Source organism: Microcaecilia unicolor, chromosome 11 (genome assembly GCF_901765095.1).
Source record: "Microcaecilia unicolor chromosome 11, aMicUni1.1, whole genome shotgun sequence".
NCBI classification, from domain to species: domain Eukaryota; kingdom Metazoa; phylum Chordata; class Amphibia; order Gymnophiona; family Siphonopidae; genus Microcaecilia; species Microcaecilia unicolor.
The window spans coordinates 39,338,442-39,366,001 of record NC_044041.1 but is presented as its reverse complement, the minus strand read 5'-3'; the positions used below and the strand labels follow the sequence as shown (position 1 = coordinate 39,366,001).

Sequence of the window (27,560 nt, the reverse complement as noted above, 5' to 3'; positions counted from 1 at the left end):
GTGGTTGGGAGGCGGGACTAGTGCTGGGCAGACTTATACGGTCTGTGCCGGGGCTGGTGGTTGGGCGGCGGGGATAGTGCTGGGCAGACTTATACGGTCTGTGCCAGAGCCAGTGGTGGGAGGCGGGGCTGGTGGTTGGGAGGTGGGGATAGTGCTGGGCAGACTTATACGGTCTGTGCCAGAGCCAGTGGTGGGAGGCGGGGCTGGTGGTTGGGAGGTGGGGATAGTGCTGAGCAGACTTATACGGTCTGTGCCAGAGCCGGTGGTGGGAGGCGGGGCTGGTGGTTGGGAGGTGGGGATAGTGCTGGGCAGACTTATACGGTCTGTGCCAGAGCCAGTGGTGGGAGGCAGGGATAGTGCTGGGCAGACTTATAGGGTCTGTGCCAGAGCTGGTGGTTGGGAGGCGGGGATAGGGCTGGCCAGACTTATACGGTCTGTGCACTGAAGAGGACAGTACAAATAAAAAAGTAGCACATATGAATTTATCTTCTTGGGCAGACTGGATGGACCGTGCAGGTCTTTTTCTGCCGTCAACTACTATGTTTACTATGTTAGTTGGCTCCTTTTCACTATAAGAGGTAAACGGCAATACCCTTTATGGCTTCACATTTCAGCGGAGTTTGTAAATTTACACAGATGATACCCTACTATTACACACCACCAATTCCCCTTGACTTAACTCCATTACAAGATTATCCCACATCCCGTTAACTCTTGGTTAACAGAACATTCTTTGGTCTTAAACTCATCTAAGACTGGAGCAATGTGGTTTTCAAATTACCACCTCCTTTGATCAGCCATTCCCTATTTTGGACTTCCGATTAGTTGGTTAACTCAAATATTTAGGTGTAATTCTCGATACTCATCTTACTTTTGCTTCTCACATCTCTTCAGTTATAAAGAGACTTTTATACTGCACCAATATTGTTCTGTACGTAATCTTCTATCTTTCTACTCAACAAACAATCCTATGTGCATTGTTACTCTCAAGACTAGACTATTGTTAATTTGGTTCTTGCAGGTCTCTCACAAACCTCCCTCAAGAGAATTCAAACTGTACAGAATACAGCTAACAGACTCCTCTGCTGTGCACAAAGCTATGATCATGTTTCTCCTCTATTCATGCAACCTCACTGGTTACAGGTACGTTTTCATATTCAATTCATAAAATACAGTTCTCTGAGGCTCCTTTGTATCTGTCTTCAGAAGTTTGTCCCTATAAACCTGCCAATTATCTTCTCATTGTTGCATTCTCTCCCTTGTCCAGCTTGGAAGTTCACACCATTGTGCTTTTTATTTCTTAAAGTCATTTATGGAACTTGGTGCCCAGAGAGCTTAGAGCAGATCCCGTTTCTACAAAAGTTTAAATCCCTCCTCAAAACACATTTCAACAGGCCTTCTCCTGATACTTTTTCAGATAATACTTAGGGGAGTGACGCCTGCAATAGTGCAACATTGCTAATAATGCAGGGATTTTTTTTTTTTTTGGTAAGCAAAATTTTTTTATTTACTTCATTTTATTTGGTTTGGGTTCTTTCCCATTCTTTAAGAATATTGGAATTCCTTTCCTATAAATCCTTTAAATTGTTTTATATTGCTCACCACGTTGTTATATAATGTATTAAAGATGGTGTATTAAATTTAAAATTAACCGTAAATGTATTGAAAACCCAGAGGCTGCATGTATAGCCACAGCCTTTCTGACCAGCTCCAGCCCAGACTGGACTAAATGGCAGTGGCATTCCGATTTTCATTCCATGATATAAGATTGTATCTTACCCTGCCTTCTTTTTATTTACATGGAGGGACATTTTCACCTGTTACTTTTAGGAACTAGTTGGCTAAACCTCAGGTTTGAACATTTCACCTTTCCTGCAAGATGAATGGCTAAACTTATGCCATCTAAATTCACAGTGCCTCAAAATCTACCCTACAATTCATGGGATCCGAGAGACAAGACATACCTAACAACCCAGGAACATAGGTACAGCAAATAAACTCTAGTGAACTACGATCAGAAAGGCACAAAGGAAAACATTTATGTATAACAAATATTAAACAAATATGAATACACTGGCTTCTTTAACGCAAACAGCACAAAATTTACCAATATGTGACCCAGTCAAGTGTGTAGGTACCTGTGTTTCCATTTCTTCTTTCTTTAGCTTAATTAATGACATCCCAGAGAAATCCATTGTATCTGAGGGAAAACAGAGCCATGATTTATCAAATTCATATAAAAATAAATATGAGAGAGAGTGTGTGTGTGTTTGTTTAAGGCTGTAAGTTTGGAGGGGCAACTATCATTTTTGGAAAGTTTGTTTTGTATACTATAGGGTCAGTAGAATGGGACTATGAACTTTTTCACAACTTCATTTGTTTTCATGTTCCACAGCCTAAAAACTGCAGGAACCTAAGTAGGGTATGTGATTTCTGCGGTTAATTACTTTATTGATAAATATTTCATTTTTTTAAAGACATAATTAGTCCATATCTGAGGCTGAAATTTTGAAGAATTATGCAGTTAATATCCCTCTGTCTCGTGGTATAAATAAGTCACATACCCCACTTTTGGTACCTTTTTGCAGAGTGGGTTTCATGCACCTTATACGTTACAACGGTCGTTCTCAAACTTGTTCTGGGGGACCACCAGCCAGTCAGGTTTTTCGGATATCCCTAACGAATATGCACGAGACAGATTTGCATGCCTGTCACCTCCATGATTTCCAAATCTTTCATGCACATTCATTAGGGATATGCTGAAAATCTGACTGGCTGATGTCTCTTCCAGGACAGGTTTGATAACCTGCTACAACATATATCAAACAGATAAACTGCTAGCCAGTGGAACCTAAACTCTTCTAGAGCAGTGCTTCTCAACCCAGTCCTCAGGACACACCCAGACAGTTGAGGTTTCAGGATTTTCACAATGAATATGCTTCAGAGAGATTGTCATAGCAAGAAGCCAGTGCAGGCAAATCTCTCTCGTGCATATGCATTGTGAAAATCCTGAAAACCCAACTGGCTAGGTATGCCCCGAGGACTAGGTTGAACAGCACTACTCTAGATGTGTAGGATGTCAGATGAGATGACACTGGCCTTCTGATGCAGAGCTCCTGGAAACTACTAGGAGGGAACTTCATCGCAAAAGGTTTACAACTCTTATTCAAAGAAATAAACAAAAGGCTGGATCCAGTAGTAGGCTAGAGCATTTTCTACTCCTACGACATGTAACATAAGGAGCCTGTGTTGAAAAGCTCTTCCTGTTTTTATCACATCCAGTAAACATTATAAAAAATTACCATATTATACAAATTTCACTTTGCTAGATACTCACATTAATACATTTAATAATAGTTTTTATTATATAGCACTTTAGACCACAACATTAATATCCAGTTATAAGCATGAGTAAAATGGAGGTTCAAGAAAAAATTGATCTGCCAAAGGATATACAGAGTTAGTGACAGAAATGGCATTCAAATTGTGCTTCTGACTTACACCCAAGCGCTAACTGTTATTCTGTTATCTGAGTGGCTCATGAAACTCTCCCAGCTGGCACGCCTCTAACATCTTCAGAATACAGGGGGTTGGACTCTCTCTTATCTTGTCCTATACAACTCAACTGCAGCCAGCCCTTGAGATTTGAAAAGGCTTATGGATGCACTTTGTATATATATATTTTTTGTATTTTATATTTTTTGCCTTCCTCTATGTGATTATTTATGTAATTATGTATGTGCTTCCTTATGAACAATATTTATGATTAAGCTACTTTCTTATAACTTGTATTCTTTTAATATATATTTTTTACCTCTACTTAACACGACGAAACCAAAGCTCGTAACGGACATATAACTCTTCCTCTCTACGATTCATAATATGTCTGTACACATGAACCTTATTCTACCACAACATTACTGTAATTTGTTCATACTGTAATTTGTTCATACTGGAATTGGCGAACGCCACATTAAGCCTGCAAATAGGTGGGAAAATGTGGGATACAAATGTAACAAATAAATAAATATAATTTATTAGGATTTATTTACCACCTTTTTGAAGGAATTCACTCAAGGCGGTGTACAGATCAAACATGAGCAATAGACAATTACAGCAGTAAAAATAGTCAAAGACAATACAAAGTATGGCATAGTATACTATTTACAATAAAATATAATTCTAGGGATGGGATTATCAAATCGCTAGACTATATGTCAGAATACTAAATCTTGTATTTTTTATTATTTTTTTTATTTTTATATTTTTTTGTAACCTGTGTTAATTGCGATGTATGTATTTTATTAATAGACCCCTGAGGCAGGCGTTGTGTATGCCGAAACCAGCCCGTGTCGGGTCAATTACCAATAAAGGACTCCCACTGTCCCAGTCTTGAAGGCCCAGCTGTGCTTTTTTTCAAAAAGCTTATGGTGACAGGTAGGGTTGTGGGTGAAAGAACTTTGACAAGGATTTGAATGAGGAACATCCCTTTCCTGCCATAGTGGCCCAGAAATAGGGCAGAGAGTCCTGAGAGTCCTGACTGGACTGTCTTGAATGGCAGTATAGCAAATACTAAGAAAAACATTTTAGCACAAAGCCATGAAAAGTCACTGACCTCCACTCAAATGTACAGACCAAAAGATCAGGCCTTCAAGACTGCAAAAAACAGAACTTTGCAGAGGTGGAAAGAAAATGTAACAGCTTTGAGTCTAAGGAGGGAACATGATTCACATCAGTGCCTGCATATTTCCCCCAAAAAAGCATTCAAATTCATAGGTTACCTCTCTCTTCAACCTGTTCTTGACCAGACTTTGTTGATGCTACGACATTTGCAGCCATCTCATTCACACTGCGTGAGCACTGCTGTAGTTTACTCAAGTTCCGGCTGTTCTTATCTGCTTTCACCTGGGAAAAATTGTAAGAGAAATTATGTTTTGCAAGTAAACAGTGCCTGAGAAATGGAAAGAAAATCACTCAAAAAGCAAAAATGGAGACAGGGAGCAAGGTAAAAGAACGCGCATACCACCAACACTTGAACAGCTGTGTGAGTGGTGTAGCCACACAGAGTGCAAGGGAGGTGGGGGCACCAAAATTGCTCCCCATTCACTGTCACTTTTTCTTGGCCATGTTGCAGGGGGTGGGGTGGGGGCACCAGGGGGCATGTCGCACCGGGCACAACTCCAGCTCGGTATGGTGCTACGTTTAGAAATTCTACGTCAGAAGGAAGTGATATCAGCATAGATGATAGCAGTATAGGAGAAGATCTCCGGAGCAAGCTTCAAGTCCCAACAAATGACAACATCGAAATAGTTTATGACAGGCATGACAGAGAAGACATGGAAGAACTGCACAACGATAGTAAGCAATGACATATTGACACAGAACAGGGAAGGAAAGGCTCCTGTGCTAGACGTTACCCAGAATCCATCACACTAAATCAGGGGAAAGCTTGTGAAAACATCCAAGTCTTCAAGGCCACTTTAAAATTTCCTAAGAGTGCCACACATGAAAAAGCAGTGCTACGAGAGGCATTCAGTCACACTTGTTTATTATTATTATTTGTTACATTTATACCCCACATTTTCCCACCTATTTGCAGGCTCAATGTGGCTTACATAGTACCGTAAGGCATTTGCCAAGACCGGTAGAGAAAAGTACAAGGTAATATTGTAGTTGACTAAAAGTACATTTGATTCAGTCACAATGTGGGGTCGAAGAGAGGGAAGGTTATATAATGTCCGGTATGATCGTTGGGTATGCTGTGTTGCAGTGTGTAGACATCTATGTAGAGTCAGTAGGATAGGTCTTTTTGAATAGGTAAATTTTTAATGATTTCCTGAAGTTTAGGTGGTCGTAGATTGTTTTCACTGCTTTTGGCAGTGCATTCCATAGTTGTGTGCTCATATAGGAGAAGCTCGATGCATAGGTTGCTTTGTATTTGAGTCCTTTGCAGTTTGGGTAATGGAGGTTTAGGTATGTTTGAGATGATCCGGTTCTGTTTCTGTTTGGTAGATCTATAAGGTCTATCATGTATCCTGGGACTGCGCCATAGATAATTTTGTGGATCAGGGTGCAAATTTTGAAGGTAATGCGTTCTTTAATTGGGAGCCAATGCAGTTTTTCTCAGAGGGGTTTAGCACTTTCGAATCGTGTTTTACCAGGATTCTAAAAAGATTGGCTTGAGATGAACAGCAAAGTACACAGTGGTTGATAAGAAGAAGGGGCATGCAAATAAACAATAACACCAATATAAGCAGCCCAGTGAGCCCAAATCAATATTTTATATTTTAAACTGTTTATCAGAAAATACCAAAAATACAAATCAAAAAGAAACCAAGAACAGCGTACTATTTGTAATAGTTGAAGACTCCTTTCCCATCCCGAGTAACACCTAAATTGGCCAGAAGTGTAGCCAGGTTGAGGCGTCACCCTCTCTCTCCTTTTTCTATTAATTTTAGACCCCTTGCTTCAGGATATCATGGGCAATCCAGCTATTCAGGGAGTGTTGGTGGGGCCTCTTTGCTTTGCTGACAATCTTTTGGTCCATCTTACTAACCCCTTAACACTCCATGCCGGCGTTTTTGGAAACTTGTAGGGAATATGGAGATTATGCAGGCTTTAGACTAAAGTAAATTGGAGGCTTTACTGTTGGCTGCGAGCCTGTGACATTTCTGGGGCTGGGGTTTTCTGCTGCATTGGGAGGACAGTTCCTTTAAGAATTTGGGCATACGTTAGCAATGGATACTTCTTTGATATATCATTAAATGTCTCAGTTCTTACAGAAGCTACTAGAAGACAATTGGAAAGCTGGAGGGATCTTCCCCCGATGCTGACAGGCCGGACAAGCTTGGTGAAAATGGTCCTCTTTCCGAAAAGGCTTTATCTGTTATAAACACTATCTTAAGAGTCTTAATCATCTCATTTCCCAATTTTGTTGGGCTCAATTTCCCAATTTTGTTGTAGGAAACCAAAGATGCGTTTTTCTTTTTTGGTGGGAAGCTGGTGTCAGAGGGGGCTTGGGCCTTCCTAAAGTGAAATTCTACAACCAAGCCTGCTTGCTAAGGAACATGGGGGATTGGTTCTGTCATAGCTCCACACACACCCCGTTGGACTTTGAAATGGTGTATTATGCTCAGCTTCCTAAAAACCTCTGGTGAAGCTTGTTACTAGGCCCGAAGCAGGTTATGTGGACGGTCCCTATGCAACATTTAGGGGGTGGATCCTGTGGTCACAGACCAGCTTTCCATAAAGGGGAATATAGCTTTGGAACTAGGGCTGGAAAACAACATCTTTGCTTTATGGGAACAAAAAGGTATATACTTTGGGGAGCATCTGCTGAATAGGGAAGGAGACTTGCTCCCATTTGAAGAGCTACAAAATCAAATATGGGTCACTTGGGGTAACAGATTTGCTTATTGCCAGATTAAACATTATATCACTTCCTTGGATAACAAGCTTTTAAACGGTAGAATGAGAGAGCAGGATACGGGAATTTTTCATTGACATATCCAATGAGCTTACAGTTTCGGGCCTTCATTGCACCCCGATTCAGCAGGAGCCCCCAAAGACTTAATAGGATTTGCAATGCAGGTGGGAGGGGGATGTAGGAACGCCATTGCCCGATTGGGACGTCTGAAGAGCATTCCAGGCCTCACGCCTTGCGCACAGCTTACAGGATTGTTATTTTACAGTACACCACTGTGCTTACTGCGCTCAATCCTAACTTTACCATATAGGGGGCATACAATCTTCCCACTGCGTGAAGTGTAGGACAGCAGTCAACTATCATTTATTTTGGCTTTACCCTAAGATACAGAACCTTTGGACAAAACTTAGACACTACATTAGTTCTGCTTTGGGTGGTGATGTGGTGGGCTTGGTGGAACAGGATATTGGATAAGTTGGGGTCTTACAGTAGTAGACATAAGGGTAACACTGTTATTTTGTAAGATGTGTTTGGTAGCATGTAAAAGCATTCTACAATATTGGGTGTAACCAGAGCCTGGCACTGGAGAAATCACTTATATCAGTTGGTAACTTGGGAGGAGTGGCCTAGTGGTTAGGGTGGTGGACTTTGGTCCTGAGGAACTGAGTTTGATTCCCACTTCAGGCACAGGCAGCTCCTTGTGACTCTGGGCAAGTCACTTAACCCTCCATTGCCCCATGTAAGCCGCATTGAGCCTGCCATGAGTGGGAAAGCGCAGGGTACAAATATAACAAAAATAAAATAGATACTATTGGAGATTCTACATGGAATGTTGCTACTATTGGAGATTCTACATGGAATGTTGCTACTATTGGACATTCTACATGGAATGTTGCTATTCCACTAGCAACATTCCATGTAGAAGGCTGCGCAGGCTTCTGTTTCTGTGAGTCTGACGTCCTGCACGTACGTGCAGGACGTCAGACTCACAGAAGCAGAAGCCTGCGCGGCCACATTGGTGATCCATGTAGAATCTCAAATAGTAGCAACAGTGGAGGAGTGGCCTAGTGGTTAGGGTGGTGGACTTTGGTCCTGGGGAACTGAGGAACTGAGTTGGATTCCCACTTCAGGCACAGGCAGCTCCTTGTGACTCTGGGCAAGTCACTTAACCCTCCATTGCCCCATGTAAGCCGCATTGAGCCTGCCATGAGTGGGAAAGCGCGGGGTACAAATGTAACAAAAAAAAAATGAAAGGCTCACTGAAGTGTAACAAACAATTTTTGCTGGTTTTGGAGCTCTGTTTACAAACACTTCACCCATGGGGATGGGGATTGATTCTTAACAGCCTACAGAATCCAGTTTTCTCAGTTTTGCCTGTTCTTGGTGTCCTACATTTCTGTTCAAGTTTGTTGGGGTGGGGGTGGTTTTTTTTTTAGGAATATTGGTTACTGAACTTTTGGCTCAGAAGGTTATAAAAGAGTACAGGCCTTCTGTAGCCGCTATGCTTGTGATGCTTTCTGGGTCTTGGGATCAGGGAGGACGGGTGGATGGGGGCAGAAGGATTTCATAGTTTGTATGTTTATACAAAAAATGGTGATCACTATGTTGGTATTGGTATATTTTAAATAAAATTGGTTTAAACATAAGTAAGGCTCTCAGTTTACCTCCAATGTGGAGATTAAGCGATCACCAATCCAAGGAATTTACATAATAATTCAATTGGCAATATGCAAATCTATTCCCCCACCTCTTGCCTATATGCTCTTGGAGATCTGCCAATGAAGAAATAGCATTACCCCCCAAAAGAACATGTTCCAACAGGGTAATTGCCCACTCACTCTCAAGTTAAAAAGGCTGTATTATCCTGACCTGAGAGAAAATCAACATTACCCCCGATTGGAAGCAGTTCAGTTATTGAAGGGCAGCCCCCCTACCCCGCCCCACAACCGGACTGACTAAATGTGTCCAGGCCTCCCATGGAGGGCACACCACCACGTTGGAACGTAGGTGTACATGGAAATACTTTTAAAACAAAGAGGACGAAATATTTTTTCACTTAAAGAATAGTTAAGCTCTGGAACTCGTTGCCGGAGGATGTGGTAACAGCGATTAGGGTATCTGGGTTTAAAAAAAGGTTTGGACAAGTTCCTGGAGGAAAAATCCATAGTCTCTTATTGAGATGGGCATGGGGGAAGCCACTGCTTGCCCCCAGATCAGTAGCATTGAATGTTGCTACTAATTGGGTTTCTGCCAGGTACTGGTGACCTGGATTGGCCACTCTTAGAAGGATACTGGGCTATATGGACCATTGGTCTGACCCAGTATGGCTATTCTTATGTTCTTATAAGATCCTGTAACAATGGAGTAACTCTTTCCTATTTACCCAAACCAAAAATCAACCTAACCACCGTATTCTGTAGAATTTGCAATCCCCAATCCCTGTACTTTCTTATCTGAAAAGCCCACCATATAATGAAATACAATAATCCAAGTATCGATATAAAACAGCCAGTGTCACAATTCTAAAACTACTCAGATGTAACCTAGAGCAAACCGCTCTTAATTGTTGTGGCCTAAAAAATGTTTTTGTCACAGCTTTCAATCGCAATTCAAAAGACAGTTTTGAATCAACTACTACACCAAATTGAATGATCTTCTATTTGTAATTTTTCTCCTGAATCTAATACAAGAAGGGTGCTGGTTGGGGGCCCAGCATTTAATATTTTTCCCCACATATAAAACGGGGTACACCCTTCCACAAATTAAGCTCTTACAGAAAAACACAAGCTACTCTTGCAAATGACCACAAGATGTCACTTTTACTCCAACTAGATGGCCCTCATAGCTTAAGTTTATACCTTTTCATTCTTTGTTCAATTTGAGCTACATTCAAGTACAACAGGTGTTTTACTGACCTCAGAAGGCTCACAGTTTAAATTTTGTACCTGAGGTAATGGAGGGTGATATCATGTGACTCCCAAACCAAAGGAATGTGAGGGATTCAAATCATGGCTTTCCTTGTTCTGCTGTAACCACTGGGTTAATCCTTCACTGACCTTTCATTGCTCTTCAGAAAGTTTAAAAAAAAAAGAAAAAAAGAGCAAGGGCATTTTCTGCGGACAAGTGAGATAAGGCAGCTACACAGGTGACATCATGTGACTGTGTCAGTTCAAACCTGCTCCCCTAGAGCTCAGAACAGTCTGGAAGACTTTTAGAGCATGTGCCAGTGTGCATCATCCTAGCGATAACTGACAACCCTGCTAGTCTTTCCTGTCTGCTCAACAAGCTCAGACGCTCCCTCTCTTCAGTCTGAGCTAGCTGCCATCCTATTCTACGTAGGGGATAACAAGACCAAGAAAGGGAAAAAAAAAAAAAAAAACAAAGGAGAAAACTGAAGACAAAGTAAACAAGCTGAGGTTCAAAAAATATGGCCCTGTTTGACACACGTGTGCGTTTGCTGCCTAGGATCTGACCCTGCCGAGGAGGCCTGCAGCAAGGGGCCAGGGATGTCTCCATCCCTCTTAAAGACATTTGGTATGTTCCCACTGCTGCCCTGTTAATCCCCAAATGCTTCTGGTAGCCGGATCCCCCTGCTCTCCTGCAGGGACCCAAACCATCCATTGTTGTAGCACTCACTGGCAGTCGCCTGACTCTCCAGCCTCCTCCAACAACAAAATCTGCACTGCAGTCAGGCAGAACAGAGTAATCCTCGGCCAAGTGTTCTTTTCTTGCCATTATCTACTCTGCTAATGTTTCTATGTCTCAGGTATTGTATTGCTGTGATCTGATATGAATAAAGTTCTTCATTTCAAGAATAAAACATGTAAAACTGTCTCAAGCACAGTAAATTCAATCTGGAAAGAACTGACTGGAAAGGCTGTAGGATTTCCAGAAGGAAACCCTCTTTACCATTTCACTGTGGGACTCTCTCAGGCAGAGCTGCACCTTCATGCACTCATCTCTTCCTCCTCACTGTGACTGGGGCCAGAGCGCTCCAATGAGGATGAATGTTATTAAATGCCCAGACCAATTATGCCAGTAACAAAACATATACCTCCATTGTTTCCAGTAGTGTGAATACCACCTAAGCAGTGCAGAAGGGGAGGGGGACCCAGTGACCCCTACAGTGCAGGGAAACAGGAAGCTGGCAAATGGAGTACTGTATTTTTACATATATAATGCGTGCATTATACACGTTTTTACAAACTGTGCACACCCCCACACTGGGTGCAGTAGTGTATTGTTACTAAGATGCACTAACTGGAAAATTAGCGCACTTAAGATGTTTTTGCAGGTGTTATGCGGTAATGATGCCTGCAAGAACATAAAAAGAAAAGCCCTTAAAAACAAATGTTAACGGGGAAGGGGAAGAGGGGGAGGATCCTCCTGGACTATCAGAACACAAGTTCAGGAGGATAGCTAGAGGGGGGGGGGGGGGGGGGGAATTGACTTAAGTAACGGATGGTAGCATGGGCTGATACCTTTGGGATGTATCTGGACTTCAGCAGCTATATTTATTACACAAAGGAGGATGTATATGATATCTGGAGGACCCTAAAGTTGCGTTATATTGGGTTAAAAGGGGGGGGGGGGAAAATGTGTTTAAAAACTTAGTTGACGAGACTATTATTTAACTCCGGCGGGAAGCTTTTGGTTGTTAGCTACAAGTAAATGTAATGTGTTGGATGTTTAAAGCTTGGAAATTCAATAAAAATGTTGAAAAGTAAAAAAAAAATAAAAAAAATGTTAACTTGGCAATTAGCACATTTTTAGAAAAAACTGGTATAGCACATGTTGTATCAGTAGACTCACAATCTGCACGCATTATATGTATAAAAGTATAGTACTTAAGCTGGGCCATGGCACCTCCTGACATCTTTATTTAACTTAATTTCATTTTATTTAGGAAGTTGATAAACAGCCTTTTGAAATACGTATCAAAGTGCTATACATAACATTCTAAAACAAAACAATAAGGATGACATAACAGGCAAAAACAAAACAATAAGGATGACATAACAGGCAAAAACAAAACCTTTTACCACCAAAAGACCTTTGACAATGCAAATCATTTGCCATCAATTTACTCTGCACCAAGTCTTAAGCTTCCAAACACCTGGTAAATAAATAAATATATATATCTATCTTAGCTTTATGCCAGCCTTAAAACAAGGGACAGTTGTTTCCATTCTTAAAGCTGGGGGAAGGGAGTTTCATAAGGTTAACATCTGATAAGAACACAATGGGTATAACCTTTGCCGGATTCTTGCAGGGGAAGGAAACACCTTCACTAATAAATTCAACTGAGAGGAATTGAGCATTTGCAAAAGAACATATGAAGTGAACATACCTGCCAGATAAGTAGGTGAATCAAAGAGTTCTACTGACAAGTATCAAACACATCTAGTGCTGGTTTCTTGATCAATTAAAAGGATCTATTTGAGAACAAATTATGCCCTTTTCTCCCAGCATTTGCGTACAAGCTGGATGATTTTACCTTTGAAGCGGCTACGAGCTGAGCCGTACTGGCAGCGATTTCATGGGACCCAACGATCAGTTCTTCATATTTGCCTGTGTGCAGCACCACTCTGTCTGCCGATTCCCTGAAAAGAAAAACAGTCCATCACGCGTTTCAGAAAATCTGAATGATTCATCTGACTTTATCCAGGCACCTGGCTTTGTCAGAACACTACACAGGTTTACCTTTCCTTACTGAGGGTACGGTTGGGGCCAAAGCTGGCATGTTCAAGTGTACAGCACTGTGTACGTTTAGTAGCGCTTTAAAAATGATAAGTAGTAGTATCTGGCTGTTCAATTTTACTAAGCTTGTGAATAAAATTGGTGAATCTTTTTTTTTGTTGTTGTTACATTTATACCCCGCGCTTTCCCACTCATGGCAGGCTCTATGCGGCGGGCAATGGAGGGTTAAGAGACTTGCCCAGAGTCACAAGGAGCTGCCTGTGCCGGGAATCAAACTCAGTTCCTCAGTTCCCCAGGACCAAAGTCCACCACCCTAACCACTAGGCCATCTTCATGTTTCCTCTGGTTTTGTTCTGCACCTGCCTAATTTTATGATTTTTTTGACCCTCAAGGGAAAGGGGATGGGATTATACTGCCTTTCTGTGGTTACACTCAAGGCAGGGAGAGTTAAGTGACTTGCCCAGATTCACAAAGAGCTGCAGTGGGAATCAAACCTGGTTCTCAATGTTCTCAGGCCGCTGCACTAACCACTAGGCTACTCCTCCAACCCACTATGTACCCTCTCTCTGTTACTATACATCAAACTGGGGCACGGCAAAGGCCAACAGCGCCTGCTCAGTGGAAGTGGATAAGACAAAGGACTCATACAGAATGGTCCAGCCCTTGTCACACCTCACAGTTAACACCCCTGACTTTGCTTTCTGAACAAATCATTTATATAAACTCCAGTGGGCCACGTAAACTATGCACAAGAAAGAAAAGTAAACCATTTCATTTTTCAATGGTGTCGTTTCTTGCAATCCTTGCAAACGCTGTGGATACATACACAAGCTGCGTTGCACCCCATCCGACGGCTTTGGAGGCAGAAATCAATCCTTCTGTCCAGCGCGAGTTCTTCGCATAAAATTCCTGTGTTGTAGCTGCCCCCTAAGGTCAAACAAAGGTTTACTTAGTTTATACATTAGAGCGGAAAAGGAAATCGGCTTTCTCTACAAAGTTTAAACAAAGTCTTTTAGACCAGGTTGAAAATGGAAAGAACTCGAATGACACCTCTGAGACTAACGTTCATCTCTCTTCTCCCATGTAAAGCTCAAATTAAAGAGATTTCTTTTTATTTATCTATTTGGATTTACCTCAAGGTATGTTATACACAGGCACTCTGTCCCCTAAGGGCTTATAATCCAGGTTTGAACTTGAGGTAAGAGGGGCAAAATGAACTACTGAAGGTCACAGGGAGCGTGAGAGGGATTTGACCCCTGGCTTCGCTAGTTCTTAGCCTGCTACTCTAACCACTAAGCTATTCCTCCACTAGAACATTTGGACTTTTTGGTGTGTAAAGTCATTTGTATTCCAGGGAGAGGAGTACGAGCTTGTGATACTAAAAATATTGACATTTAGAGAACATAAAAGAACAGCAGCCCTGACTCTTGTCCTTTGATCATCACAGGGGCTTGTGGAGGAATAGCTGCATGGAGGTTACTTTTATTTAGTAACCTCTCCCCTCTCCAATCGGTTCAAAACTCTGCTGCCCGTCTCGTCTTCCGCCAGGGTCGCTTTACTCATACTACCCCTCTCCTCAAGTCGCTTCACTGGCTCCCTATCCGTTTTCGCATCCTGTTCAAACTTCTTCTACTAACCTATAAATGTACTCACTCTGCTGCTCCCCAGTATCTCTCCACACTCGTCCTTCCCTACACCCCTTCCCGTGCACTCCGCTCCATGGATAAATCCTTCTTATCTGTTCCCTTCTCCACTACTGCCAACTCCAGACTTCGCGCCTTCTGTCTCGCTGCACCCTACGCCTGGAATAAACTTCCTGAGCCCCTACATCTTGCCCCATCCTTGGCCACCTTTAAATCTAGACTGAAAGCCCACCTCTTTAACATTGCTTTTGACTCGTAACCACTTGTAACCACTCGCCTCCACCTACCCTCCTCTCTTCCTTCCTGTTCACATTAATTGATTTGATTTGCTTACTTTATTTATTTTTTTTGTCTATTAGATTGTAAGCTCTTTGAGCAGGGACTGTCTTTCTTCTATGTTTGTGCAGCGCTGCGTATGCCTTGTAGCGCTATAGAAATGCTAAATAGTAGTAGTAGTAGTGGCCTGTTGTATTATTTAAATTTTACTTTGAAAGGCTAATGTTTGCATAGTTAATAGAGCCCAGTAGATGTTCAGGTCCCCTCCCCATCCCTCACTGTGTGACCTACAGCAAAATCTCAACCTTGCTGTATTCAACAAGGAGTTGCTGTAGCAGGAAGGTCCAAGTTTCAGCATTGATAATGTAGGTAAATCCTGAAGGCATCATGCCACCTTCCGGGCCTCCTGTTGGCTAGGATTTTTGACTGGTGCCCAAAGCAGCAATTACATTAAATACAGCATGGCGCCTACAAGCCAGGACACACACCCAACAGAGCTTGCAGCAGCTCCACCTCACAACGCTGGCTGTCTAGGAACAGCAAACCCATGCGAAAGGAGAGGTGTGCATTAGTACACAAGCCCTGCCATAGGAAGTGGAAAGGGTGGGCCACCAAGGCCATAGGCTTGCCAACATGTTGCTCCACAGAGCATCAGCAACTAGGGAGTTTTATTGTCAGGGACAGATGTTTCTCCACTCCTCTCAACCATAAAGGCGTTCGTTCTGCTGCCCTCTACATACACTTATTTTCTGTTATTGCTGTAGTAGGGGCTGGCTATGGCTAGAAAGGAGGTGGTAAAAGGGGCCATGGAAAGGGCCAAGGGGGGAGATTAGGTGAGGATTCAGGCCGAGGCAGCAATAATCTGATCATGGCATAACTGGTTAAGCTGAAATGACAGCAGAGGTCTCAATGATGGCATGTTATGCATACTACAACTCAATAATATTGTTACAAAGAGGACACGTCATGCAGGGATGCATGCCACATTACCGAACACGTCAATTTGTTATAAGATTTTCCCATCAAACTTACTCTTCCGCTCTCCACAATCTCCTTCTGCAAGTTTGTAGAAGTCAGGACCAGAAGCCGAATGGCCTATGAAACCCCCAAAAAACACAGCAGGATTAGAGCCTGGAACGAGTCCCCTCCAGGATATTATAAGATACATATGCAGTAAATTTTAAGATGAAGATACTCACTTTCATCAGCTCTGTGCAGGACTGCAGAATCCTGTGCAGAGAACAGTTTAAACGTTAGAAAGGGAAAGCTGGTTTATTATTAGAAAACAAGTTGATTACTGTGAAAGAAAGAAAACTCTTGGGTACAGAAGGGAAGGTCGAGAAATGAAAGTGTTTCCCTTTCAGTCTCTCGGCAGTGGCCTATTCTCTTTTCCTTAGCCCCCAGTAGAGGGGGAGGTGGAGAAGGAGGACAGACGCTCCTGCAGCTCAGAAACTTGCCCAGAGCCCCACTGGTCCTCCAGGATATATTTGGTGTTTTACATCAAATTGCTCCTTAGCACTGTCTCTACATTTTTGGGTCAGGCTGTTAAGAAGCAAGTGACTTCAGAAACCTGTCCCAGCACCACTGCCAGGTCATGAGGCCATTGCAGTAAAGTGTACTGACAAACAGCTCATTACTTATTTAATGCAGCAAAAAATAAGCCCAAAAACGATAAGAATTTAACTACCCCTGAAGGACGAATGTAGAGCGCACTTTACTGTCTGCCTCATTTGCATATCTAATGATGTCCATTATGGTTCATGCCTTCTTTCGTTAAAAAACTGAAGTAAAAAATGCATCTCAAGGGGGGAATGTCTTCAAATAAGTTAGTTTTGTGCACACAGTGACAGTAATGAACCTCACTCCTAAGTCAAGGTATCTGGAATATTATCTCAGTCTCTCAAATATACTACTAATGCTCTTAAGACTTATGGATACTTTGGTGCAGAATCTAAAGGAAAGAACTGCCCCAGACACCCCTCCAGCACCTCCATGCCCTGCCCACCCCAGACGCCTCTCTGGTACCTCCACGCCCTGCCTGCCCTCCTCCTGCCCTGTACACTACTTCTGCAAACAATCTCCAATGAGATTTTTGGATGCCTAGGACATTTGAGTTTAAAAAAGGAACTGTACCTTGCAGCAGTCCCTGACAAACTAGGAAACTGGTTAGCTGGTCTAATTTAGAAGCCTAGGGTGGACGCCAACACTCAGCATGGCAAAAAAAGGCCAGGTGCAATAGATTATTAAAGCCTGCTGAGAACAAGAGCCTCTTCCTTGTGGACAGCACCACAGACCGCAGTTTTGGGACGCCCAGCATCCTGCCCCCCCCCCCCCCTCTAAAAAAAAGCTAAAAAACAAAATCACATAAGGTGTGCTGTAGTGCATGCAACAGAAAAACAGGACTTCACCAACCTCTCATTTACTTCCAGTTTCACCCCTGAGCTTCCCTGTCTGGCCTGGTTCATCATTTCCTGTTGATAAAACAAACATTTTACAAGCTGGTTTTATCATTTTGGCCCATTATCTCTTCTTTTCATGCAGCAGAGAGGGAATAAGAGGAAAAACACAGTCCAGTTCTGAAAATGTGCAGAAACCTGAGTTTAAAAGAGGCTGCTGTGACTGATTTTCATGTCATATTGACGTTCTAATGAAAAGGGATGTAAATGATACCAATTATAATGGCACCACTGGTCCTTTTACCCAAAAGCAGCACAGTCCTGCATGAGTCACAGAGGCTCCACGTATATTGATCAGGTACTATAAGGTCCAGAATACAAATGCTCTTCTGTACTTTACTATCAACTTTTGTTTTCAGAAGCTGTGAGCAGAGATTGACCAGCTGTGTCACTCATCATCATGGAACTTTGGATTTTACAATTTAAGCACTGAGCAGAGTAGCCAACCTCCTGTCACAGTTCCAACCACAAAACCCAAGCAAACTGGGCACAGAAAGCAATTCAAATCTTTTAAAAAACAAAAAATAAAAAAAGATTTCTATGCCTTTTGCAGTGTTTCAAATGAACAAATGGTCAGTAACCACCACCAATTAAAAGTATTCTCTTAAGTCATAATTTCTTCAATCATTCAAATGTCATTAGGCTTCAGGACGAATTACATCATTTCACCTCTCTTGTTCAGAAGATGCTCTCTGAGGGATGAAACATGAAGAGGTTCACTGGTACCCCAGGTACAGGCAAACCACTGAACACACACGCTCTCAACTCACCTCAATTCTGCGTACTGCATCCTCAATGGCTGCAGAGGTAGAAGCCATTTCCTTCTCTACCATATCACCAAGCTCCTCTTGCTTAATGTCCAAATTCTTCGGCCTCAGTTCCTAGGCAACAACAATGTATTTAAATCAGACTGGATTTATTCTCCCGTAGATTGTTTTTAACAGTGTAAGCCACTCGATGTATCTTATCGAATAAACTTGAAATTTGACTCAAACACTACAGCAGTAGTCTTAAAAATGTTAGCTAACATTATGGTACATCGTAAGATGCATCAGGCGTTTTGACATCTATCCAGTCCCGGCTGGTATTATCCTCAACAGCTGATACTTCAAGGTATACTAACGAGGGAGCAAAATGGTAAGATACTTGAAAACAATTGCTCTGTTTAAACACATTGTCCGAGGGCTAGAACACATATAGAAATCCTGTGTTCAATGCCGAATCTGACCTCTAATGCACAGGCTCATTGGTGGTACTGTAGACACCATTGTAACACCCCTGGGAAAAGGAGCCTTCCCTGTTACACAATAACAACACCTACTGACCATACAAGGAGGTGCACATGTATCCGTGTCTGTCACTGTGATGGATCAGCTAAGTATTGGGATATGGAATATGGACAGAAATATAGTTGCCAATAAAGACTCATGGCACTATAGCCTGTATACTGCCTGAGCCCTAAAACCAGAGAAAACCGCTGAGCCAAATTAATAATACATTACTTGAAATTTAAAGAGATTTTTTTTCTTACAATGTAATCATTTATGAGATATGAAGTTCTGAACATGTGACTGGTCATTAATAGTGCTGCTCATCACAGATATAAGAGGGACTCTATACACCTTGTGCCAGGAAAGGTCCAGTCCTGCTCTATCCACCACACAGCTTATGTGGCAAGATCTGGCAAGGCGACACTTCTCTCTAACATACTCCTGCTACCTTTGAGCACTACACTATCTGCTCTACCTGGCCCAGATGAAGGATGCTCTCCAGGCTTCTCCTCACACTTGCTGGATCCGCGTGTCTCAGCGACTGGCGATCCTTCAGCTCATTCAGATACTGCAGACTTCGATTCCCACAGTCCCGGCAGCTGTCTGTTAATCCTGAAAGATTTTATTTATTATTTTATCCATCTTACTGGCAACAAATACTCATTAACTCCTATGAAAGGGGCATTACGGGGGGGGGGGGGGGGGGGGGGGCCGTCCTTGGTCCAGTTCTTTCCAAGGAAAGGTTTGATTTTTGCATGTGATGCTAACATTTGAAACAGGGACAAAATTGTAAGGTGTAGAACATGAGGGGGAGATCTAGTGAAATTTGAGGAAATGGTCTAACATTTTTAATAATCTTTATTTAGTTTTATACTGTGTACATTATTTTTTTCCTAAGTTGCAAATATTTGCATTTTATTTCTGTCACGTTTGTCACATTTATATTAATTTAGACCCCTGAGGAAGGCTATATGATGAAACATGGGCCATGTTGGGTCTTGGTTTTCAATAAACTTTGTCTCCATATCCACTTGTGGCTGACTGCACTTCCTTTGGCTTATTACTTAAGATTCAATGCTAAAAAAATGTATTTGGGCTGCTGAAACCCAAGGGAGATGTACAGTGTAGGGTTGAAGTTCTGTGAGTAAAATAAGAGCAGAACATGGAGGCAATTGAATCTGATGATCTTAAGGTGGCCAAACAGGTAGATGAGGTGACAGGAAAAGTTAGATGGGATGCTTGGGTGTAAAGGGAGAGGAATGGCCAGGAAGTGACAGTGCCTTTAAGTCACGGAGTCCTGTGTGCAATTCTAGAGACTGCACCTTCAAGAGGATATAAACTGGATGAAGTTAATCTAAGGGCAGCTACTAAAATGGTTGAAAGCCATCATAAATCATAAAACAAAGGGACATGCATAATAATCTAAATACATTTACCATGGGAAGAGATGGAAAATGAGAAATAGGCACATTTAAATAGCTGAGAGTCAGGCAGGGGGTCACATAGGATTATGGTGAAAGGGGACAGACTCTAAAGAAAGGGTGATGGATGCATGGAATAGTCTCCCAGTGGAGGTGGTGGAGATGAAGATTGTATCAGAATACACGAAAGTGTGGGAAAAACACAGAGAATCTTGAAGGGAGAAGGGCTGTTCGTTTGCAAGGCAGACCGGATAAACTGCTTAGTCATTCTCTGCCATCATTTTAAATGTTTGTGCAAGAGATGGTCCACAAGATAAAAAGGAAATTATAATTTATTACTAAGGGGGGGATCACGTGGTGCGATGAGAGAGTGAGACGTGTTTTTTGCTCTCTCCGAGGCCCAAACGCGCTTAAACGCTAAGAAACCCAACAACGATAAAAAAAATAATACCTCTCAGGCAGAGCAGGCCATCTGATCATACATGGACAAATTTTTGGAAGCGCCAGCTAAAGGAATGGCAAGTAGAGGGGCGAAGAAAGATAAAGATAAGGCGAAGGCGCTAGAGGTGGCGGGAGAGAAATCGCCATCACGCGCTGGGCCGACGTTCTCGGCTGAACAATTGGCGCAACTTACAGAGGTACTAGCAACGACGCTGGAGCCAAAACTAGATAAATTATCCAGCCAATTTGAGTCCTTCGAAGCCCGACTTACCGCTATAACAGAGCGGACTGGAGAGCTGGAACGGAGGGTATCAGACCTCGAGGACACCACTACACCACTCCAAGCAGAAGTGAAAAAACTTACCGGAACGGTAGATTCTTTATCAGCAAAACTGGATGACCTGGAGAACAGGTCAAGACGGTCCAATTTGCGGATCGTTGGATTACCTGAAACTATCGGAGACCGAGTGCTGGCAACAACACTAGAACGCTGGTTGGCCTCCGAATTCGCCTTGTCAGATTCTGCGGGAAAACTATGCCTGGAAAGAGCACACCGCGTGGGGCGAAGCAAAGATGGCGGACAGGCGCCTCGTGTAGTGATTTTGAAAGTCCACAACTACATACATAAGGCAGAAATACTACGGGGATATCGGCTTAAGAGAGATGAGGTAAAATACGACGGGCACCTCATAAGAATATTCCAAGACTACTCTGCCCACCTGCAGGACAGACGGCGACAGTTTACACCTATCTGCAAGAGACTGGCTGATCTTAAAATCAAGTTCATGCTTCTATACCCAGCTCTATTAAAGATCAGACAGGATAACAGCTGGAAAGTTTTTGAAACAGTAAATGCAGCAAAAGAATATGTCTCCCATCTGGAGAAAGACTTAGGAGACATACAGAGAAGCCCTACAGGAGACTGAACATCATTGTAAGGTTTGACTGCCTTAGATATACGAAGGGATGTAAACATTTGAAGTGATGGGTTGTATAACATGCTGTTGTAATAAGAAAGGGTGTGGGGGCCTTGTGCATTGAAGTGGTTCCTACTGTTACAGTTTGGGAGGTGATGGGAGGGGCGGGGGGGAAGGGAACTTTGTTAGGGGGGGGGGAGAGGGAGGGAGATGAGAATAAGTACAAGTGGCGAGAAGAGAGGGGAGAATACATCAGACTGGGACATGGAGATATAACTAGAGGGAAGCATAACAGCAGTATGGATGATGTGGCGAAGCAGCAGTCCCCAAGGGTGAGGCTGGGCGCCCTGGGGCGGTTAATATATCACATAATTGTAGGACTGTACACGGAAGACCCTGGTTAAATTAAGGAGTAAAGCGGTACGCCTGGTCTCATGGAATGTTTGCGGCATTACATCCCCAGTGAAGCGCACGAAAATTTTAGCGGCCCTAAAACGCCATGACACACATATAGCTTGTTTACAAGAAACGAGATTATCCCAAGAAGAGCATGACAAACTAAAACGGCATTGGGTGGGTGAGGTGTTCTGTTCCCCGGCAACCGGACGGAAAGGGGGAGTGGCAATTTTGATAAACAAATCCCTAGCATGTTCCACCAAATTGAGGTTTAAAGATGGGGAAGGGAGATATCTGGGAGTTCAAATCAACTTGCAAGGGAAAGAAGTGCTCCTGGTGGCAGTTTATGCGCCCCTGGTGAAAAGCAGAAAATTTTTTGCACACTTACTTAACAGATGTCAGCAATACGCACACTTACCGTTGCTAATAGCGGGACACATGAACCAGGTATATGATGTGCAGGTAGATAGATCAGGAGAACGAATGCAGGGAGGAATGGAGGGCGAGACTATATTAGAATCCTTTTGCACACTAGCAGGACTAGTAGACCCATGGAGATTGCTTCATCAAGAGGAAAGAGATTACACCCACACCTCAAGGGCGCATCGTACACAGTCAAGACTAGACTATATAGTGTTGTCTCAGACGCTATTCTCACAGGTGTTGGACGCTAGTATAGGCCCGGAGGAAATCTCTGACCACGCCCTGATTTGGGTAGACCTGGAGGCGCAGTTCTTTTTTCAACAATCCTCGGGCTGGAGATTTCCTGCATACCTATACTCCTCCCCGGAATTCAATAAATACATCCATGACAGATGGGGAGAATACCTGAAGAATAATGAGCAACACCTAGAAGACCCAGGCCTATTTTGGTCCGCGGCAAAAGCAGTGCTAAGGGGGGATGTAATTGCCTATGTTTGTAAGCGCAATCGGTGCATCAATCGGAAAGTCATCGCACTAGAACGGAAATTAAAAGAGGTAAAGAAGGCATACACAGCATCTCCCACGCCAGCCAGGTATGATACCCTAATGGTGACCCGGATGGCACTGAATAGTCTTATACACGAGAGAATGACTCGTTCACTGATTTACCGGAAGTTTAGACTTCAGAAACATGGAGATAGACCGGGAGCCTATCTGGCTAAGGTGGTGAAAGCCGCAAGAAAGCAAAATTTTATACCAGTATTACATACAAAAGCGGGAGGGGTGGCAAACACAATGGAAGGGGTGGCTGAAGTGCTAAGGGAGCACTTTGCGTCTTTATATAAAGATGCGGGGGAGCAGAAAGGAGGAAGGGCTAGACTGTTGGAATATCTGAACACCACTGGCATGCTTAAATTATCACCAGCCGTGGTGGAGGCTTTGAATAAGCCAATAACAGCAAAAGAGATTATGCAGAGCATCACGAAGCTCCGCCTTCATTCGGCGCCGGGGCCTGATGGCTTTACTGGCGAATTTACAAAATGCTTAAAGCACAATTGGTGGGTCCATTGTTGGAGGTTTATCACACGGTGGTCCAGCAGGGGGCTTTTCCCCGACATGCGAATTCGGCGCTGATAAGTTTGATTCCGAAACCAGGAAGAGACCTATTGCAACCTGGCTCATTCAGACCAATATCCTTAATAAATGTGGATATTAAAATCATGTCCAGGATATTGGCAGACAGATTGGCCCCTAGTTTGCCCCAGATCATACACGAAGACCAGGTGGGGTTTGTCAGAGGGCGGAAATCGGTGCTTAATGTGCGCAAGCTTATAGCAGCACTGATACATGCAAGAGACTCGGACATTAGCAGATTGGTAGTCAGTTTAGATGCAGAACGGGCATTTGATGAAGTCAGATGGCCGTTCATGTTTGAGACGCTGAGGTGGGTAGGGATTCAGGGATGGTATCTAGAAGCAATTAAAGCTCTGTACACACAACCAAAAGCAGCGATCCTGGTCAATGGGGTCAGGACTAGAGAGTTTGCAATAGAACGGGGGACCCGACAGGGCTGCCCACTCTCACCCTTATTATTTGTGCTCACCCTAGAGCCTTTACTGTGTGTAATCAGGAATTCTAAAGATATCAAAGGGGCGCAAATTTCAGGACATAGGGTGGATTTATTAGCGTACGCGGACGACCTAATGCTCCTCTTGGATGAACCCCAACAGTCGCTGGAAAATCTGCTCAGAGTGATACAGGAATATGGAGAACTGTCAGGATTTAGGCTAAATCCCACAAAGTCCTTGGCCATGCCGATAAAGGAGGAAATCCGGGCTGGCTGGCGGGGAGAGTTCCCCTTGAAATGGGCACCGGGGCAATTGAAATATTTAGGGGTAGTGGTGCCCACAGACCCCTCAAGGCTGTACGGGGAGAATGTGCTGCCGCTTTTGACTGAGACCAGGCGTACATTACTGTTGTGGGGAAGGTTGCCGCTTTCCCTGACTGCAAGGATCGCTCTTTTCAATATGATGGTGGCACCCCGGTGGCTATACACCTTCCAGATGCTTCCGCTGTATCTGAAGCAAAGAGAGGAGAAAGCATTGACTGGGGCGATCCAGCGGTTTCTCTGGCAGGGTCGGAGACCTAGACTCCCAATTAGTGTCCTACAGAAACCTAAGTCGCATGGGGGAATGGGCCTACTAAGTATAAGGTATCTAACGATTTCAAGCTCGATGAGGCATATAAGGGATTGGCTGGTGGGGTGCCAGGAGTTTTCAGCAACTTTGATAGAGTCAGCCGCATTCCCCAAGATACATCTAGGTTGGCTGCTGCACTCGCATAAATATCAGCGCGGCCCAGATATTAAGACCGCAACTAACCCCTTTGTGACATCTGCCAGAGCAGCATGGAGATGGATATGCAGACGGCATGGGTTCTCAGCGAGTTCAACGCCCTTTCTACCCTTGCATCATAACCCTGACTTCCCAGCGGGCACCACCTCGGGAGTGTTTGCTCGGTGGAGGCAAAAAGGTGTTCACTTCCTATATCAACTAATAAACGAGGAAGGACAATTGCGGACATTTGCGGATATACAAAGGGAATATTCGTTACCAGCTGCAGACCTGTTTGCTTATATGCAAGTGAAACACTACGCTGCATCATTAGGATGGATTAACCTTAGCGAAGATGTGCAGGACACGTTGAACACCGCACTGACATTGGGGTCCCAAAATGAAGTCCCGTTAAAATATCATCACAGGCACTTACTAGATACTACAGAAGACATAGATTATAAAAAACGGGCCCAAGACTGGTCTACGGATCTCGGAGTAGAAGTGTCAGAGAATGTACTACAAACTTACTTGCTCTACATAGTACAAAACTCCCCATTTACAAGATACTGGGAATCACAATATAAGTTTGCACTCCGTTTATATGTGTCACCGCACAGAGCCCACCAAGCGGGTTTTGGTGCAACAGGACAATGCCCACGATGTGCCTCCCCTCAGGCGACCCTGGGGCATATGTTTTGGACTTGTTCTAGAGTACAAAGATTTTGGAAGCAGGTGCTTGGGAAGGTCTGGTCATACTGGCACAGAAAGACAGAATTACAGGCACTGATGCTATTTGGTGTATATAGATATGCTAAGCCGACATTGCCGGGGTACAGAAGATTTTTACAACGCGCAATACAGATTGGAAAAAAAGTGATATTACATGGTTGGATGGACCAAACAGACCCAAATATCACCCAATGGAGAGTATTTATGATAGATCTATCAAGACTAGAGCGATGTGCAATCCGAGACCTAGATTCAGCAGAAGGGGAAAGATTGCTGCAGACCTGGAGTAAATTTTGGAATACGCTACAACCATCAGCAAAGAGACAATTGTTTGTTTCCTAATCTCTATCTCGCTAGAATAAAATTATTAATAACATCTGTAACGGAAAGGGGGGGAGAGGGAGGATAGGGTGGGAAGGAGGGATAGGGAAAGGGACACATAACTGTATAAAGTTTGATGACAATGGAAATGATATGTAAGATTCTCACAAGGACCTGTTTGTAAATTTGCATTTGTTATCAATAAAAATATTGAAACATAATTTATTACTAAGCTGGTAATAGTTACAAGGAAGAGAACTAGTCTGTTTCCACAACTAGCCTAGGCAATGAAAATCACTGGCTGCTTTAACAAGTGGGTTATATATTTACAAAAAAAAGAAAAGAAAATCTGCTATCTCCACGTAGTCAGAGGCCATATCAGGATGCAGCCACTACTTACTGTCGGCGTGGTCTGTGGGTGCCATGTGGGAAGTGGCACTGCCATTCACGATAGTGTCAGCCATCAGGTGCGCAAACTGTGCCAGTGCCCCTACCAATCCTGTAGCATCTGTCAAGCCAACAAAAATAAAAAGATGGTATTAAAAAAAAAAAAAGCAATGTGATGAAACTAATTTTTAAGGATAAAAGTCTACCCCTGCCTCACGTTAAAACGCAAATCAAGAGCACTGCAATAGATAAAAACGTCTGGCATCAAATCTTAACAAGGGTTTCCCTGCAATGCACAAAACATCCCACCGAGCAGGAGACACAAGGCTTCAACCTCCAACTCTCCTTTTCTTCAGAATCCTCTGAAGCCTAAGGTCATCGCTGTCACTTCACCTCCCTCATACAGCTGCATGTCTGCTTGTGAGCACAAATTTTATCTCCAATTTTCTTGTAATTCATTAATCCAACTAAAGCAGATCAAATATATCAGTTTATTACAGAAGTTGACTCTCTCTTCACTAAAGAGCATAGTGTGCCTCTAATTTTAAAAATATGAGACCTACCTGTCAGATTCTGTGTGTACTGTGCATGTCCATTTTCCAGTGAGCTTATGGATTCCAGGGCTGACTGAGCTCTGCTAATGAGGTAATCTGTGGAAAGAGCACAAGGTCAGGCAGTGGCATAAGAGATGAACATGCTAAGAGGTCACCACATGTTTACACAGTGCACGCTTGGCCCTCAACAGCCACCTCTGGCCTGGTTTTAAGAAACCTACACTGGCTATTCCTCAAGCATATCTGTACACATGTGAACTCAGAACCAGATTATTTTGTACTAACTCACTTACCCTGTCCTTTTATCCTCACCTCTTTATTCCCTTACCCTTAATTGTTCTGTTTATTTATTTGTAGCATTTGTATCCCACATTTTCCCACCAATTTGCAGGCTCAATGTGGCTTACATTTGCCATTTCTGTGTAACAGGTTTACAAATGGTATTGCGTTAGGGTGTATACATACATGGTAACATATAAGGAACAGAATATATATGGAACATCTCATGGTGTGAGTATATACAAATTGCAAACATATTTGGTAAGGGAGAATACATTATGGTATTGTAAGAAAATCCCTGAATAATAGATTGTAACATACATTAGTTTACCTGTCTTTTCTAGATTGTAAGCTCTTTGAGCAGGGACTGTCTTTTTGTGTATGGTGTACAGCACTGCGTATGCCTTGTAGCGCTATAGAAGTGATAAGTAGTAGTAGTAATGTAGAAGCCTGCCCTTGCAGATCAGCAACGCGGCCGCGCAGGCTTCTGTTTCTGTGAGTCTGACGTCCCGCACGTATGTGCAGGACGTCAGACTCACAGAAACAGAAGCCTGTGCGGCCGCATTGCTGATCTGCAAGGGCAG

General features: G+C 43.1%; 1 protein-coding gene across 1 annotated transcript in view; it reads right to left on the bottom strand.

Annotated features, from left to right (window-relative positions):
• HIP1R (huntingtin interacting protein 1 related) overlaps positions 1-27,560 on the bottom strand; it is a 161,696-nt gene that overhangs the window by 6,102 nt on the left and 128,034 nt on the right. Inside the window, exons 20-30 of the mRNA XM_030217833.1 lie at positions 26,707-26,793; positions 26,157-26,264; positions 19,248-19,384; positions 18,272-18,382; positions 17,458-17,516; positions 16,245-16,275; positions 16,078-16,140; positions 13,953-14,053; positions 12,924-13,029; positions 4,782-4,905; positions 2,139-2,200 (exon numbers count right to left, since the gene is read on the bottom strand). Of these exons, the coding sequence (XP_030073693.1) occupies positions 2,139-2,200; positions 4,782-4,905; positions 12,924-13,029; positions 13,953-14,053; positions 16,078-16,140; positions 16,245-16,275; positions 17,458-17,516; positions 18,272-18,382; positions 19,248-19,384; positions 26,157-26,264; positions 26,707-26,793 (989 nt within the window). The remainder of the gene's footprint in view (positions 1-2,138; positions 2,201-4,781; positions 4,906-12,923; positions 13,030-13,952; positions 14,054-16,077; positions 16,141-16,244; positions 16,276-17,457; positions 17,517-18,271; positions 18,383-19,247; positions 19,385-26,156; positions 26,265-26,706; positions 26,794-27,560) is intronic.